Source organism: Bufo bufo, chromosome 2 (assembly GCF_905171765.1).
Source record: "Bufo bufo chromosome 2, aBufBuf1.1, whole genome shotgun sequence".
NCBI classification, from domain to species: Eukaryota; Metazoa; Chordata; class Amphibia; order Anura; family Bufonidae; genus Bufo; species Bufo bufo.
In genome coordinates this window covers 22,115,632-22,134,810 of record NC_053390.1, presented here as the reverse complement: position 1 = coordinate 22,134,810, position 19,179 = coordinate 22,115,632, and the positions used below count along the sequence as shown (strand labels likewise).

Genomic DNA, 19,179 nt, shown 5'->3' with positions numbered 1-19,179 from the left:
TATCGATTGGGTATCCGTATTTTGATACCCGAAACAACCCTAGACTGGATAGAGTCAGACTGTGCAGGTACACCCCCCAACCGGTTACCACCCCTCTGTACCCTTACTGCAGACTGCTAGCAAGTCTTTCATAACTTCTAGTAGAAATAATAAAGGAATGGCACAACCTAGAGCCCTAAGAATAGATGCTCCAGAATTGTTATTACCTAGGGGATGCATGAAGCTATTAAACCAGACATGTCAGGAGGAGGGAGCGGTCCTCTATAAGACATGTGGGCATCACAAGCGATTCCCACCACAGATATATTACTTTGCTCCGGTATCTAGGTTTACCATTAAACCGCAGGAATGTACATATGGGGTTAATTATCAAAATTTGATGAATTAAATTCTGTATTAAAGAATGCTATTATTTTCCCTTATAACCATGTTATAAGGGAAAATAATAATGATCGGGTCCCCATCCCGATCGTCTCCTAGCAACCGTGCGTGAAAATCGCACCGCATCCGCACTTACTTGCTTTATGAAACACATTTTAAGTCAATGATGACGGATCAGTTTTTTTGGACATAGAAAAAAACGGATCTGGTGCCCATTGACTTAGAATGGATTTAGTGAAGGACCCGTCCTGTTCATTTGGGATATAATACAACCGGTTCTGTTCTAAACGGATGCAGACAGTTGTATTATATACTGGATGCTTTATTGCTGAACCCATGACAGATACAGCAAGAAAGTAGATGTAAACTCAGCCCCAGCTGCTTTTTTTTTTGCAGCCAGATCTCAGCTTTAAAAACAGCTAAATGACAGCAAGTTGTGTAACTATTCTGAGGATTGCTTTCTGCAGGGACACATTAACATGTAGCCAGTTATTTATAAAAGTCTGTTAATAACTAGGTTAAAATTCTTTTTTTGCTGTTATAGCATTTCCCATATTCCAAAAAAATTATATAGTTTCTTCTGATCCAATGAGTTTTATCATTTAAATTCCTTACAAAACATCAAAACTGCTTCTCTCCTTTGTGACTTGCCTGATGCTTCTTAAGATTGGCTTTAGTAGTAAAACATTTCCCACACTCTAAGCATGCATATGGAGTCTCTCCTGTGTGCATTCTCTCATGTTTAACAAGACTTGATTTATCTGTAAAACGCTTCCCACATTCTAAACATGAATACGGCTTCTCTCCTGTGTGAAATCTCTTATGTGTAACTAGAGTTGATTTTTGTGCAAAACACTTTCCACATTCTGAACATGAATACGGCTTCTCTCCTGTGTGACATATCTCATGGGAAACAAGTTCCGATTTTTGTTTAAAACATTTCCCACATTCTAAGCATGCATATGGCATCTCACCTGTGTGAATTCTCTTATGTCTAGCAAGACTTGATTTATCTGTAAAAGATTTCTCACATTCTGAACATGAATATGGCTTCTCTCCTGTGTGAATTCTCTCATGTTTAACAAAATCTGATTTATTTGCAAAACATTTCCCACATTTTGAACATGAATATGGCTTCTCTCCTGTGTGATTTCTCTCATGTGTAACAAAACTTGATTTACGTGTAAAACATTTTCCACATTCTGAACATGAATATGGCGTCTCTCCTTTGTGAATTCTCTCATGTGTATTTAGACTTGATTTATGTGTAAAACATTTCTCACATTCTGAACATGAATATGGCTTCTCTCCTGTGTGAGTTCTCTTATGTGAAACAAGACTTGACTTCTGTGCAAAACATTTCCCACAGTCTGTACATAAATATGGTTTCTCCCCTGTGTGAATTCGCTTATGTGAAAAAAGACTTGATTGCTGTAGAAAAGATTTCCCACATTCTGAACAAGAATATGGCTTCTCTCCTCTGTGACCTCTTTTATGTGAAATAAGACTTGGTTTCTGTGCAAAACATTTCCCACATTCTGTACATGAATATGGTTTCTCCCCTGTGTGACTTCTCTTATGTGTAACAAGTTCTGATTTTTGTTTAAAACATTTCCCACACTCTGAACACGAGTATGGCTTCTCTCCTGTGTGAATTCTCTCATGTTTAACAAAACCGGATTTATTTGCAAAACATTTCCCACATTCTGAACATGAATATGGCTTCTCCCCTGTGTGACTTCTTTCATGTATAACAAGACTTGATTTTTGTGTAAAACATTTCCCACATTGTGAACATGAATATTGCTTATCCACTGTGTGAATTCTTCTGTGTGTAGAATAACTTGATCTCTTTGTAAACTCTTTACTACAATTAAACCTTTTATCCCCTTTCTGACCTGTACTTTTAGTAATCTGTGATTGGTTAAGAGATGGTTCCTCATGATTAGGAGGATTATGTGATAGATCTGTATTAGGAAGTTCTGAATGTACATTAACGTTGCCTCCTGAAGAGCGCTGCATGATATCTTCACGCTCTACTTTATAATTTTGTCGTAACATGAAGTTTCCTTTAAAATGTTTACTGGAATTCGCTGTAGAGATAAAAATTGGAATTTGTGTTGTTGTTTCTTTTGCTAAATCATTAAGCAGACAAACTTATAACATTCCTATAATGCAAGAATTGGATCCAGCAAAAAATAAGGGGGTTATTTATGAAAGCAAGGCCCTTTGTGTCGCAATCTGCGACTTCTCCCCGATCATACCAGGTCTAAAAAAGTGGCTGTGACGTGAGCAGGGAAGGGCCGGCAAGCCTGTCTCATTTACCATTTTCTATGCCTGTTTTAGGTGTAGAAAATGGTCTAAATGTAAGACAGCTCGGTGAGGATGGTGTGTTCAGGGTGGTGTGCAGTGTTAGTTTTCCTCCACACATAGCGTTTTGTATTTAGGCCTTTAGAACTTTGGTCTCATCTGACCAGAGTCACCTACTTCTTCCACATGTTTGCTGTGTCCCCTACATGGCTTGTGGCAAACTGCAAACAGGACTCCTTTGGGCTGCGTTCAAAAATGACTTTCTTATTGCCACTCTCCCATAAAGGTCAGATTTGTGGAGGACACGACTAAGGCCCTTCACACGAGCGAGTTTTCCGCGCGAGTGCAATGTGTGACGTGAATGCATAGCACCAGCAATGAATGCTCACCCATTCATTTCAATAGGTCTGTGTACATGAGCGTTTTTTTTCACGAATCCGGCGAGAAAAACGCATGTTTTATATTCTGTGTTTTTCATGCAGCCCTGGCCACAAAGAAGTGAATGGGGCTATAGGGGAAAACACATTACATCCGGAAGCAAGTGCAGATGCAATGCATTTTTCACTGATGGTTGCTAGGAGATGTTGTTTGTAAACCTTCAGTTTTTTATCACGCGCGTGAAAAAACTGAACGCAATTGCAGACAAAACTGACTGAACTTGCTTACAAAATGGTGCGAGTTTCACTGAACGCATCCGGACCTAATCCGCCACGCTCGTGTGAAAGAGGCCTAATAGTTTTCCAGTGTGCGCCCATACGAGATAAAGTGCTTCAGAACTGGACAAAAGATATCCCCAAATAAGATGAGGATGATTCTAAAGCTCTTCTGACCATCTCAGGCCCCCGATTGATTAGTGCTAGGGATAAACTGGTGCATGTTAAGTTCAGATATAGGATCTACTATACCCCCCATAGACTCTATATTATGGGTACGTTGCCCTCAGCTGAGTTCCCCAAATGTCGTCTGGCAGAGGGTACAATACTGCACATGTTTTGGGACTTTAGAGTCTTGCAGGCGTATTGGAGAGAGGTTTTGGAGTTTATGGAGACTTCTTTGGAGAAACCAAACATATTACACCCTAAAGTTTGCCCCTTTGGATTAGTTGACGATCTTCCCCCTACTGTGGCACTATGCACTTTAAGTTACTACTGTACTATGCTAAGAAGGTTATTCTGTATAACTGGAAGCATCCGAAGAGACTAACTAGAAATGCCTGGCCAGGGCCGGCCTTTGGGGTGTGCGAGCTGATGCCATGGCAACAGGGGCGCCCGGCGGCCAACACAGCCACTGGCGGATCCAGGGGCGCGGTAGGGGGCGGCGGCGGGGGGGCACTGGGAGATGAACGCTTCCATTGTGGAAGCGCTCATCTCCATAGTCATCTTTATCGCAGTCCTCAGGACAGCGATACAGATGGCTGTGCTCAGGCAGGGGAGGGAGAGGCGTGTCCCTTTCTCTTCCTCCGATAGGCTGCAGGCACTAGGCCGGCAGCCTATCAGAGGCCGGCGCAGGCGGCGCGATTACGTCATCGCGCCGCCTGAGCCGTACAGCGCAGGACACAGGCCGGAAAAGGCCTGCATCGCATCGCTGACATGGAGGTAAGTATAAGTGTTTTTTTTTTATATATGCAATACTTTTACTGCCACATTGGGGGGCTGTTATTACTGGCACATAGGGGGCGTGGCGCTGTTATTACTGGCACATAATGGGGGGGGCTGTTATTACTAGCACATTGGGGGGGCTGTTATTACTGGCACATAGGGGGCGTGGCGCTGTTATTACTGGCACATGATGGGGGGCTGTTATTACTGGCACATGATTGGGGGGTTGCTCTTGTTACTGGCACATTATTGGGGGCACTATAGGGGCATCTACTGAGGCCACAAAGAAGGGGTATTTTATATAAGAGCTCTGTACAGTAGAATTTTATACTGGGACACATTATGGTGGGCACTATGGGGAAGGGGGGAGAGGAGTACTATGGAGTCATCTACGGGGGGCACTAAGAAGGGGTATTTTATACTTGCAAATTAAGGGGGACACTGAGGGCATCTACTGGGGCATTTTATACTGGTACATTATGGGGGGCACTAGAAGGAAGGGGGGAGAGGAGCACTATGGGGGCACTGTATAGGGGTATTTTATACTGGCACATTATGGGGGCACTATGGGGACATTAGCTCAACTGGGGGCATTACAAGGGGGCATTTTTTGCACTGTCACATTATAAGGAGAATTATTTCTACTGGGGGGGCATTATGGCATTATGGTGGGCTTTATTACTCCCCTATGGTATGACCCCCTAGTAGGAGCACCATCCTCTCCCTGCTCTGCTATTCCTCTGCCCCTTCTCCAAATCCTTATTTTGAAATCTTTCTCATTAGGATAAAACACATCAGCTCCGCCGAGCCCCCGGCCAAAGTGTGGAAGTGGCGTCCGAGATCCCCAAGGGCCAAGCCAAGTAATTGTAAGTTTTCATGTGAAATATGTTTATGTTATACATATATAGCCTACACTGTGCCCCACAATATACAGTATACCTCTACACTGTGCCACACAATATACAGTATACCTCTACACTGTGCCACACAATATACAGTATACCTCTACACTGTGCCCCACAATATACAGTATACCTCTACACTGTGCCCCACAATATACAGTATACCTCTACACTGTGCCCCACAATATACAGTATACCTCTACACTGTGCCCCACAATATACAGTATACCTCTACACTGTGCCCCACAATATACAGTATACCGCTACACTGTGCCCCACAATATACAGTATACCTCTACACTGTGCCACACAATATACAGTATACCTCTACACTGTGCCACACAATATACAGTATACCTCTACACTGTGCCACACAATATACAGTATACCTCTACACTGTGCCCCACAATATACAGTATACCTCTACACTGTGCCCCACAATATACAGTATACCGCTACACTGTGCCACACAATATACAGTATACCTCTACACTGTGCCCCACAATATACAGTATACCTCTACACTGTGCCCCACAATATACAGTATACCTCTACACTGTGCCCCACAATATACAGTATACCTCTACACTGTGCCCCACAATATACAGTATACCTCTACACTGTGCCACACAATATACAGTATACCTCTACACTGTGCCCCACAATATACAGTATACCTCTACACTGTGCCCCACAATATACAGTATACCGCTACACTGTGCCCCACAATATACAGTATACCGCTACACTGTGCCCCACAATATACAGTATACCTCTACACTGTGTCACACAATATACAGTATACCGCTACACTGTGTAGTCTGTTCTATAAGCACCATTGTTTTGTGGCGGCGGACAGAAAATAATCTGCCCCTCCCGAGACCAGGCTCTGGATCCGCCACTGGACACAGCTCGCCGTCGGTCTCTTACAGCAGGCCGGCCCGAGATTGTGTTAAAAACTATTTGTTACAAAGATTGTTTTCCTCTTTGTGTATGTTTAGGTGAACCGGGGGGGGGGCGCCACAAGATTAGCTTGCACAAGGCGCCTGAACACCTAAGACCAGCTAGAAATGCCTGACTTACATCGGTGAATGTGGTGCAGCCACTGTATAAAGTTACCTAATTGTGCAGAGGTTGCCCGGATAAATGTGATAAAGTTTGGGAACCTTAGTTACGGGTCTCCCACTGGCCTGGGACCTGTGACTCCCTGATCAATTCTCTCATAGACGGTTGCACTTCCCTACCCCCCTCCCCATTATTGTTAGATTTTCTTTTTTTACTGCATCTTTTGTACTGTATGCCTTCCATACTTTGTTTCTTTGAATAAACTTTCCTTTAAAAAAAAAAAAAATAGTCGTCCTGTGGACAGATTCTCCCACTTTGGCTGTGGATCTCTGCAGCTCCTCAAGGGTGAACATGGGCCTCTTGGCTGCTTCTCTACAATAGTACTTTGTGTTTCTCTATCACATAAAATCTAAATAAAATACATTAAAAGGGGATTCTGCAGAAGCGATGCGGGTCCTGTGACCAGCGACGTCATCCACCAGGCTCCCTGTGCGGACGTTTCATGTACAGGCTTATCCCTGCCTGAGGGAAGGGGGGGCCCGGCTCTGTACACGAGACATCAGAGCCTGAGTGAAGGATGGAAAAACGTGGTACGCTACGCTTCCCCATCTTGCAGAGTCCTCAAAAAAAAGTTATTATTTTATTTTTTACACTAGAACTCCATGGTGCTGGATGTCACAGTACGGCATCTGTTGTGTATGTTGATCGGATGACAAAAACCCGGCCTTACTTACCCGATCCAGCACTTCCGTTATTTTCATTGTTCTGCTCCATTAGATGAGAAGAACAACAGAAATAAATAGCGCTGGTGTGAATGGGGCCTAAGAGGTGGGGATTTATTCAGGGAACCATTACTGGTCTAACAGCAGCAATCATAGCCAAGTGATAAAGTCCAGTCCAATATGGCGGATCGTCCTTGTACTTCATCACTTGGCTATAATAGCCTGTCTGCATTCACTATATACTGCAGCACATACATGCGTGTGAAGTGTGCGGTACAGAGTGTGAAGTGTGCAGTGCAGCGTGTGATATCGGAGGTGCAGCGTGTGATGTGTGCGGTGCAGCGTGTGAAGGGTGCGGTGCAGCGTGTGATGTGTGCGCTGCAGCGTGTGATGTGTGCGCTGCAGCGTGTGATGTGTGCGCTGCAGCGTGTGATGTGTGCGCTGCAGCGTGTGATGTGTGCGCTGCAGCGTGTGATGTGTGCGCTGCAGCGTGTGATGTGTGCGCTGCAGCGTGTGATGTGTGCGCTGCAGCGTGTGATGTGTGCGCTGCAGCGTGTGATGTGTGCGCTGCAGCGTGTGATGTGTGCGGTGCAGCGTGTGATGTGTGTAGTGCAGGGTCAGGGGGAGGAGCAGATTATTCACACCCACAAATATTCAGACATTGTTGGTACACGCCCCCTCAGCTTTGCTGCAGCATGTAATCAAAGCATGAATAACAGACCTATGCAAAGGTGTAAGTGCGGGGGTTTCAATCAAGCTTAACTAATGTATATGTAAGTCCTGATGAGTTTTATAAGGTTTTTTTTTATCCATTACTCGGATAACCCTTTAAGTTTGTTGGTGTAACGTTTAAATGTGGAAAAGTTCAGGGGTATGAATACTTTTTCAAGGATTCTATATCTCTGACAAATAAACCTGAATAGTCAGAGGTAAATGCAATGGCTGTAAGATCCTGTAAGACTTTTTCTTTGTAGTTTACTATACCAGCCCGACAGATACCAATAGGACACCACTTACCATATGGCAGGAGAAGAGCCTTATCCATATGTCTGACTTACAGTATAAGGAAAATAAAGGGCCCTATTGTGATGTTAAAAGAGCCTAACGTGTAACTCCTCCATTACATGTCACTGCACACACGTGTATACACTGCACATGACGGCTCTTACCTTGTAATATAAGAGGCTGGTGCTCCTCCATTACATGTCACTGCACACACGTGTATACACTGCCCATGACGGCTCTTACCTTGTGATATAAGAGGCTGGTGCTCCTCCATTACATGTCACTGCACACACGTGTATACACTGCACATGACGGCTCTTACCTTGTGATATAAGAGGCTGGTGCTCCTCCATTACATGTCACTGCACACACGTGTATACACTGCACATGACGGCTCTTACCTTGTGATATAAGAGGCTGGTGCTCCTCCATTACATGTCACTGCACACACGTGTATACACTGCACATGACGGCTCTTACCTTGTGATATAAGAGGCTGGTGCTCCTCCATTACATGTCACTGCACAGACGTGTATACACTGCACATGACAGGTCTTACCTTGTGATATAAGAGGCTGGTGCTCCTCCATTACATGTCACTGCACACACGTGTATACACTGCCCATGACGGCTCTTACCTTGTGATATAAGAGGCTGGTGCTCCTCCATTACATGTCACTGCACACACGTGTATACACTGCACATGACGGCTCTTACCTTGTGATATAAGAGGCTGGTGCTCCTCCATTACATGTCACTGCACACACGTGTATACACTGCACATGACGGCTCTTACCTTGTGATATAAGAGGCTGGTGCTCCTCCATTACATGTCACTGCACACACGTGTATACACTGCACATGACGGGTCTTACCCTGTGATATAAGAGGCTGGTGCTCCTCCATTACATGTCACTGCACACACGTGTATACACTGCACATGACGGCTCTTACCCTGTGATATAAGAGGCTGGTGCTCCTCCATTACATGTCACTGCACACACGTGTATACACTGCACATGACGGGTCTTACCTTGTGATATAAGAGGCCGGTGCTCCTCCATTACATGTCACTGCACAGACGTGTATACACTGCACATGACGGCTCTTACCTTGTGATATAAGAGGCTGGTGCTCCTCCATTACATGTCACTGCACACACGTGTATACACTGCACATGACGGGTCTTACCTTGTGATATAAGAGGCTGGTGCTCCTCCATCATGGCCTCCTTGTACAGGTCCTTGTGTCCTTCTATATACTCCCACTCCTTCATGGAGAAATAGACAGTGACATCCTGACACCTTATAGGAACCTGACAACACAATGACACCGTCATCACCCAGACCCCTCCAGTGCTGTTACTGGAGAATTTCCCCGCATTCCCAGCAGTGTCACCTCTCCAGTCAGCAGCTCCATCATCTTGTGGGTGAGTTCTAGGATCTTCTGCTCATGTATCAGGGGGTGAGGGGGAGGCTCTGTGATGGGGGGAGGGGTCCTGCTCCACCCTCCTGACTCCTGGAGATGGATGATGGGAGTCACACAGTCCCCCGATGTCTTCTTCACTATTGTGTACTCCTGTGGATGGAGAGAGACACTTAGGGAATAAACCCTTCAGGGGCCATGTGCTCTCCTCCGGCCCTCTCCTCCTGGTACAACGTGCCTACTTACCTCCTCATGGCTCCTACAACATGACTATTGGTCACTGGTCACATGACACATCACTCACCATACTGGGGGCTGATCTTCAGGTTCTCCGTCACTTGGAAGGTCTGGAGGCCGTTCTCCAGGACCCTGGACTCTTCCTATCACTTCCTATGATGGATTCTCCTTCCCGATGTCTGACTTGTTACAGAATACAATAAAGAGGAGAGAAATCTAGAAAAGTTTACCTCTCCGCTCAGCAGGGAGATGATCTCCAAGGTGAGGTCTAATATTCTTCTGCTGATCTCCTTCCTGTCCATCCTTGGTGGCTCATTCAGGAGAAGGGTCGTATTGCTGGTTTTCTTCATGACGTCTCAAAAAAATAAAATAAAGGTTAATCAGTGAGTCCCATGTCTCCTATAATGAAGTTGAGAAAAAGTACAACTCATCCTGCAAAACTCAGACCCTCATAAAGCTGCACTGACGGGAAAAGCCCTGAGCTCCGTGTGTATCTAAGCTCCTGGCAGTGCAGTGTGTATCTAAGCTCCTGGCAGTGCAGTGTGTGGAGGCAGAAGACTATGGTCCCGGCATGTCCTGAGTTTCTCAGTTGGTGACTTGGGGCGGTCGGCGCATAGTCCACTGCACACACAGATCGCACTTGGAGAAGAATACTTGTGTGGCAGCCGTAGACCTTCAATAGAGGTGGGATTAACCCTTCTCCTCCTGGAAGCTCTTCCTCCAAGACCTCATACAAATACTCCAGTGTCATGTCTTCTGGATCGGGAGAGGTCAGTGAGCTGCTGCCAGGAATGGGCACGCTGAATTCAATATGCCTGATCCTTATTTCCCCTCACATTCTCTTTTTTGGGTGTAGTCAGGAGCCCCCCATACACATCAGATACTCGCCCAGCCCTGCCAACATCAGCCGAGGGCAATTTATTGTGAATTGACACTTTTTATTTTATACAATATTGTTTATCGAATCCTATAAAACATCCAGATAAAACTTGTCTCTGGTAAATTCTGCTCTTCATTCAAATTAACGTTTACAAAGATCCCCTCAGTGTGAGCAGAAACAGGAGGTGGCAGTCCGGGGTCACTCCTGTCCAGACCTCTATTAACTCTCTATCTCCTCCCCCCACATCCAGGTAGTCACAGACGTCCCATACATCTGCAGTGGCAGGGTTTGTGGTGGCCCTAATGCCACGCTGGGTCCCCCAGACCCTGTAAAGGTGTCACCATGTGTTTCTGCTCCCCAATGGAAAATAAGTCAAGAGAGTCGGGGTCTGCAGTAACCTGTCACGGGAAGTACGGGGAAGGAAAGACAACCAAAGAGAACCACAACTAAACAACAACAAACTAGGCCCCAAACCTAGGGAATAAAGAGGTCACCTCCTAGCATTCCCTGATACTCTCCCTAAGCTGCTAACAACATGTGAAAATCTCAAATGGTAGAAATGCACATGCACAGGAACCTGAGACTGCTGAAACACTACACCAAACCCTCAGCTTAGGGAACAGGGAAAGAGGCAACATGCTCCTTCCCAACTGAAGGAGCTAGTGTCTCCCTGAGGCCTAGTCAGGACAGACACACCAAGAAAAGGGAAAGGACTTAGCTTGAGATGTAACTGGAACAGGAGAACCACCACACAAGCAGAGCACTCCACAGAAGAGCTATCAGCCACAAGGAAGCAAGTGAGAGGGGGAACATATAAAGAGCTACCTGACAATGAGCAGCATCTGCGAAGGGGTGGAAACCTGTCAGCAACAATGAAAACAAGAGAGATCTGTCAAATAGACTCCTGAGTCTTCCATCTATTTGAACTTCTAAGATCTCTCCCAGGGCCGGCGGTGACAGTACTCCCCCCCCCCCCCTCCGGGCACCCAGGACCAACTTTATCAGGGTGGGCTATGTGAAAGGCCGTCAGAAGCCGACTGGCATTCACATCAGTGGCCCGGACCCACATTCTCTCCCCCGGACCATAACCCTTCCAATGAACGAGGTATTGAAGGGAACCCCGAAGGACAACTCTGGAAATTTGAAACTCCAGATTCCCGTCAACCAAAACAGGTGGAGGTGGCGAGGAAGATGGTACAACAGCTTCCACATAACTCTTTAACAAAGATTTATGGAAGACATTATGGATCTTCCAAGCTTGCGGAAGTTCAAGGAGAAAAGAAACCGGATTAATAACGGCAGATATCTTGTATGGACCAATAAATCTTGGACCTAACTTCCAGGATGGCACCTTCAACCTAATGTTCTTAGTGGACAACCACACCAAATCACCCACATTCAGGTCCGGACCAGACACACGTTTCTTGTCAGCCATACGTTTATACATATCGCCCATCTTTTTTAAATTGATTTGAATTTTCCGCCAGATAGATGACAAGGAAGAAGCAAATCTCTCCTCTTCAGTTATACCAGAGGAACTATTCCCAGAGAACGTACCAAACTGAGGGTGAAACCCATATGCACCAAAAAATGGTGACTTATCAGTGGACTCCTGACGACTGAAGACAAAAATGAGGACCACTTCTCCTGATTCTCAGCAACAAAACACCTCAAATACGTCTCCGGATTCTGGTTAGTGCGTTCAGTTTGTCCGATCGACTGAGGGTGAAAAGCCGAAGATACAGATCCAATTCCAAGACCGCACGGACTTGGATGTGATTTTGATGTAAATACCCTCAAATTAAAGCTGACAGTCTGCAGGTAAAGCACGTCTTGTTTGTTTCATTTCAAATCCATTGTGGTGGTGTATAGAGCCAAAAATTTTAGAATTGTGTCCATGTCCCAATATTTATGGACCTGACTGTAACTTATTCTCCCAGAGGATCAGCAAGACTTGTCTCAAATGATCCTGATGACTCTCCACGTCGGGCGAATAAATCAATATGTCATCCAGGTATACGACGACAAACCTTCCCACCAAATTATGAAAATTTTCATCGATGAAATGTTGAAATACTGACGGGGCATTGGTCAAACCAAAAGGCATGACCAAGTTCTCAAAATGACCCACAGGAGTATTAAAAGCTGTCTTCCATTCATCCCCCTCTCTGATTCTTACCAGATTATATGCCCCTCTTAGGTCTAATTCAGAAAACACCTTAGCTCCAACGATCAGGGGAAGGGGATAAGAATCGGAAATCTAGACACGGTCTTAATGTCCCATCTTTTTTCTTTACAAAAAAGAACCCCGCCGCCATAGGTGACTTAGATGGTCTGATGGGTCCCTTTGACAAACTCTCAGTAATATACTTTCGCATAGCAACTCTTTCGGGTTCAGAAAGGTTATACAACCGAGACTTTGGCAGTTTAGCTCCAGGAATAAGATTGTCTGGGCAATCATATTCTCTATGAGGGGGTAACTTCTGATCCACACTCTGAGAGAACACATCAGAAAAATCTGAGAGAAACCAGGGTTACATCTTAGTGGATATCCCAGCAAGAGATGTGACGAGACAGTTGCCCATACAGAAATCACTCCAGCCTTTGATCTGTCTCGCTTGCCAATCAATGGTAGGGTTATGTTTGGACAACCATGGCCACCCTAGCAGCGGAGGAGCAGGCAAACCCTCCATTATAAAACAAGAAATACCCTCAACATGAGAATCCCCCACCCTTAAATGGATATCATGCACCATGTGATTCAAAGATCTTTGAGAAAGGGGGGCAGAATCAATAGCGAACACTGAGATCTCTTTGTCCAGTGCATTAGATTTAAAACCATACATCAGGACAAACTGGTAATCCACAAGGTTAACCCCTGCCCCGCTGTCCAAAAATACCTCTACATTAATATTTTGGGAATCTAGCGCCACCCTGGCAGGCAGGAGAAAACGGGTACTACCGGTAAAAGACAAGATCATGCTCTCAGATTCCCCAACTACTCTGCCAAGAGTTAGAGAACAAAACTCATTGGTAACTGCTTTTTTTTTTTTTTTTATTCTCGCCTTGATATTTTACATAGGGACAAACATTAACAAAATGACCCTCTTTACCACAAAAAAAAGAGAGTCTCTTTTTAGCCCTGACGTTCTCATCACCAGGGTCTGGAGAGACCCGTCCCAATTGCATAGGTTCATCTCCAAATATGGGCTCAGGTGTCTCAGTACCCCGAGTGTCAGAGGGGACCGACCTCCCTTCAGGTAATACGTCCCCGAGAGAACGGAGTCTTGCACCTTTCCCTCAGAGGTCTATCAATTCGTACCACAAGAGACATGGCAGCTTCTAATGAAACAGGATTTTCATGGAGTGCTAGGGCATCTTTTAGTCTCTCAGATAGCCCCTGACAGAACCGACTCCAGAGAGCGGGGTCATTCCACTCAGAATCAGTTGTCCACCTCCTGAATTCAGAGCAATAGGATTCAGCAGAACGATTTCCCTGTTGCAAGCCGAGCAACATAGATTTAGCCAGAGAAACTCGGTCTGGGTCGTCATAAATAAGTCCCAGAGCTCTGACAAAAAAATCATCCACCGACCGGAGGGATTGGGATCCGGTCGGAAAAGAAAAGGCCCAGGATTGAGTGTCGCCTTTCAATAAAGAAATAACGATCCCCATCTTTTGACTCTCGTCACCAGAGGAGTGAGGAAGTAAGTGAAAATAAAGTTTACAAGACTCCCTGAACCGAACGAAGTTGTCACTTCCTCCGGCAAATCGGTCCGGGTGGGCGATCTTAGGTTCAGAGCAGGTCTGGACCCCACTGGCGGAGACAGACGCCTGACACCTTGCAACAGATTCACAGAGGTCTGCTACCTCCAGCGACAACCCCTGCATTCGATCCACCAGTGCAGAGACAGGATCCATGACAACACAGAGCAGGGGAAACAGTAACGGTATTCGGCGGCCTTAAATGTCACGGGTAGTACGGGGAAGGAAAGACAACCAAAGGGAACCACAACTAAATAGACCAGGCCCCAAACCTAGGGAAAAAAGAGGTCACCTCCTAGCATTCCCTGATACTCTCCCTAAGCTGCTAACAACATGTGCAAATCTCAATGGTAGAAATGCACATGCACAGGAACCTGAGACTGCTGAAACACTGCACCAAACCCTCAGCTTAGGGAACAGGGAAAGAGGCAACCGGCTCATTCCAAACTGAAGGAGCTAGTGTCTCCCTGAGGCCTAGTCAGGACAGACACACCATGAAAAGGGAAAGGACTTAGCTTGAGATGTAACTGGAACAGGAGATCCACCACACAAGCAGAGCACTCCACAGAAGAGCTATCAGCCACAAGGAAGCAAGTGAGAGGCGGAACATATAAAGAGCCACCTGACAGATAATGAGCAGCATCTGCGAAGGGGTGGAAACCGGTCAGCAACAATGAAAGATCTCTCCCAGGGCCGGCGGTGACATAACCAGGGTGTTTCTTTACTGAAGGAATTCAGGTGTAAAACAATACAGGCGAGGCGTAGGGCTGGCTTCTCCAGTCTCCTCCCTGGCAGGAGAAGGGTTTGATGCTGAGGAAAGGCCTGACCTAGCTGTCCCTCTCTCTCTCAGAAGGCTGGTACCCTGGCTAAAGGCTGGAGATCCACGGTCTGTAGCTCAGTAGTCCGGGTGGCTCCTTGTTCACAGGGCTGTTGACCCATGATCTGTGGCTCAGCGTCCCCATCCCAGCGTCTTCTTCTGGTTACTCACGCAGACTGGCATAAGTCTCCCCCTCCAAGCACTGGTCCCTAACTGCAGCACACTAGTCGCTCTGACTTCTCTCCTTATATACCATTTCTTTCTAAACTAGACCCTTCTAGTGGGAGGGGTGGAGTGGAGAAACTCAGCACAAACAGATATATTGCTACAACTCCCGTCTGTCATAGACTTGTGTTAGAGCTTCAATGATACCTAATGGGAATGACACAGCAGTTTTTCCAGACAAAAACAAGTCTTCAGACATAACAACAGACAGTGTCAGACTGGGGTACCTAGGGCCCACCAGTAAAGTTTATTTTGGGGGCCCACAGTGGGGATACATTCCAATATAATAAATAATCTATCAAGTTTTTTATATGAACATCGGCTGGTGGAGGAGCTGTACATGGAAAATGTGTATGTGGTGCAGAAGGTGTAATGTGTTGTGTGCCACTGGTGCAGGGGGTGGGAGACTAGGGGCCCACCCTGCTCAGGGGCCCACTGAGGAATTCCCCTATACCCCTGTGGGCCAGTCCGAGCCTGACAACAGAGCTAAACCAGAAAGTCACAAGGTCAGGTTGTCTGGTTTTGGTGGTAAACAAATCTGGATTTTCCCCTCCAAAACATGGTCTTTTTTAAACCTTACGGTAGTTGTGGAGAATTACCAGCTTCTCATTCAAAGTCTGAAAGGTCTCTCAGTATTCTGTAACCCTTTCCACAGAGCCTTGCAAATACAGTGCAAATGAACAGGATATATATCACAAAATACATATAATAAAATGCAGTTAAACAGTATTAAACAGTGCAAGTTAACCCTTTCAAGAGAAATAAAGTAGTTGAATGTTAAAGTTGATGTCTTTGAGTAGGGGGAACAGGGCAAATGTCCACAAATGTCCAGACTTTAAAGTACCCCTGCTCCAGGGCACTAGACATCTTCCCCATCCCCCGATCACATCAAACCCATAGAGATGACAATTTAACCCCTTATATGCCTTATTGCCAGACTCTACACCCCGCACCTGCCATCCTGGGCATTATAGTAACTTTTACAAAGCCTTTCCCTGGTGAATACAATAAACGGATATTAACCCCTTTATTACTGTACAAGCTTGGCCCATCAGATGTCATGATAATCTCTATATCAGTGATCGGTCTCCACAATCTGAAGGGAGCACTAGCCTTCCCACCTCTCACCTAGAGGGCATTTGGCCACCCGTACACACAGAATTCTGGAAAGTCTGCACAGGACAGAGTGCCCTATGTACAGAACTTCTAGACTTGCAGATTTCTGCCATCGAACCCAAAAAGGAGGGTTCCCCCTTATAAAAAGGGGCAAATACATCTGTATATCACTGCACACGACGAGTCTTACCTTGTGATATAAGAGGCTGGTGCTCCTCCATTACATGTCACTGCGCACACGTGTATACACTGCACATGATGGGTCTTACCTTGTGATATAAGAGGCTGGAGCTCCTCCATTACATGTCACTGCACACACGTGTATACACTGCACATGACGGCTCTTACCCTGTGATATAAGAGGCTGGTGCTCCTCCATTACATGTCACTGCACACACGTGTATACACTGCACATGACGGGTCTTACCTTGTGATATTAGAGGCTGGTGCTCCTCCATTACATGTCACTGCACACACGTGTATACACTGCACATGACGGCTCTTACCTTGTGATATAAGGGGCTGGTGCTCCTCCATTACATGTCACTGCACACACGTGTATACACTGCACATGACGGCTCTTACCCTGTGATATAAGAGGCTGGTGCTCCTCCATTACATGTCACTGCACACACGTGTATACACTGCACATGACGGCTCTTACCCTGTGATATAAGAGGCTGGTGCTCCTCCATTACATGTCACTGCACACACGTGTATACACTGCACATAACGGCTCTTACATTGTGATATAAGAGGCTGGTGCTCCTCCATTACATGTCACTGCACACACGTGTATACACTGCACATGACGGGTCTTACCTTGTGATATAAGAGGCTGGTGCTCCTCCATTACATGTCACTGCACACACGTGTATACACTGCACATGACGGGTCTTACCTTGTGATATAAGAGGCTGGTGCTCCTCCATTACATGTCACTGCACACACGTGTATACACTGCACATGACGGCTCTTACCTTGTGATATAAGAGGCTGGTGCTCCTCCATTACATGTCACTGCACACACGTGTATACACTGCACATGACGGCTCTTACCTTGTGATATAAGAGGCTGGTGCTCCTCCATTACATGTCACTGCACACACGTGTACACACTGCACATGACGGGTCTTACCTTGTGATATAAGAAGCTGGTGCTCCTCCATTACATGTCACTGCACACACTGCACATGACGGCTCTTACCTTGTGATATAAGAGGCTGGTGCTCCTCCATTACATGTCACTGCACACACGTGTACACACTGCACATGACGGCTCTTACCTTGTGATATAAGAGGCTGGTGCTCCTCCATCATGGCCTCCTTGTACAGATCCTTGTGTCCTTCTATATACTCCCACTCCTCCATGGAGAAATAGACAGTGACCTCCTGACACCTTATAGGAACCTGACAACACAATGACACCGTCATCACCCAGACCCCTCCAGTGCTGTTACTGGAGAATTTCCCAGCATTCCCAGCAGTGTCACCTCTCCAGTCAGCAGCTCCATCATCTTGTGGGTGAGTTCTAGGATCTTCTGCTCATGTATCAGGGGGTGAGGGGGAGGCTCTGTGATGGGGTGAGGGGTCCTGCTCCGCCCTCCTGACTCCTGGAGATGGATGATGGGAGTCACACAGTCCCCCGATGTCTTCTTCACTATTGTGTACTCCTGTGGATGGAGAGAGACACTTAGGGAATAAACCCTTCAGGGGCCATGTGCTCTCCTCCTGGGTACAACGTGCCTACTTACCTTCTCATGGGTCCTACAACATGACTATTGGTCACATGATACATCACTCACCATATTTGGGGCTGATCTTCAGGTTCTCATCACTTGGAAGGTCTGGAGGCCGTTCTCCAGGACCCTGGACTCTTCCTATCACTTCCTATGATGGATTCTCCTTCCCGATGTCTGACTTGTTACAGAATACAATAAAGAGGAGAGAAATCTAGAAAAGTTTACCTCTCCGCTCATCAGGGAGATGATCTCCAAGGTGAGGTCTAATATTCTTCTGCTGATCTCCTTCCTGTCCATCCTTGGTGGTCATTCAGCAGAAGAGGAGAGAACTGGAGGAGCTGGAGGCTTCTAGTACTGCAGGCGCCTTTATGAGAAGAGGAGAGGAAATCATCCAGGGGACAAGACCAGATGTCACCTCCAGAACCGCACTTCCTGAGCCTGGAGGGGCCCCGCTTCTCAGAGCCCCCACCACATGGATTCCAGGGGCCCCAACACGGAGATTTCTGGTGGCTCCATAGGAGATAAATGTCTGATAGATGCAGGTCCCACCTCTGGGCTGTGCTCAGCTGTGTCCACAACTCCTAGAGAAGAGACTGGAGAGAGCTGAGCTCAGGCCGGGCCCCGCTCCATTTATTCTCCTCCTGGAGGCAGGGGCCCCTCACCAGGACAGTCAGGGGCCAGAAAATGATGACAACCCCCACTATCCCCACTACTACTCCCCCATCATACTAAGCTGAGGAGCGGAGAAGGATTCCTTGTGTGTAATGGAGGAGAATCTCCAGAGGTGACATGTCTGATCTCTCCACCACACTGTCTCCTCACAGCTCATCTTACCTGCAGGCTGGAGGAATGGCTGATACCAGAGAGAACAAGAGCCCTGACTACCGACCAGGACCTGCCCAGCATCTGCTGCACTGCCAGAGCTGAAGGACCTGGGGTGACGTCACCGTCATGTGATCAATGCAGGGGGCGGGGCTCAGGAGAGGCGGTG

General features: G+C 46.4%; 1 protein-coding gene across 2 annotated transcripts; it reads right to left on the bottom strand.

Annotated features, from left to right (window-relative positions):
- Positions 1-543: 543 nt before the first annotated feature.
- LOC120991142 (gastrula zinc finger protein XlCGF26.1-like) lies at positions 544-17,790 on the bottom strand. Of its 2 annotated transcripts, none has more exons than XM_040420049.1 (2): positions 17,733-17,790; positions 544-2,474 (listed from the first exon to the last, which is right to left on the bottom strand). In XM_040420049.1, exons 1-2 carry the CDS (start codon positions 17,764-17,766, stop codon positions 1,003-1,005), a joined length of 1,506 nt encoding a protein of 501 aa, XP_040275983.1. In that variant the 5' UTR covers positions 17,767-17,790; the 3' UTR covers positions 544-1,002. The 2 variants fall into 2 exon arrangements, with proteins under 2 accessions (XP_040275983.1, XP_040275982.1); XM_040420048.1 differs by lacking the exon at positions 17,733-17,790 and adding an exon at positions 9,175-9,212.
- Positions 17,791-19,179: the final 1,389 nt, after the last annotated feature.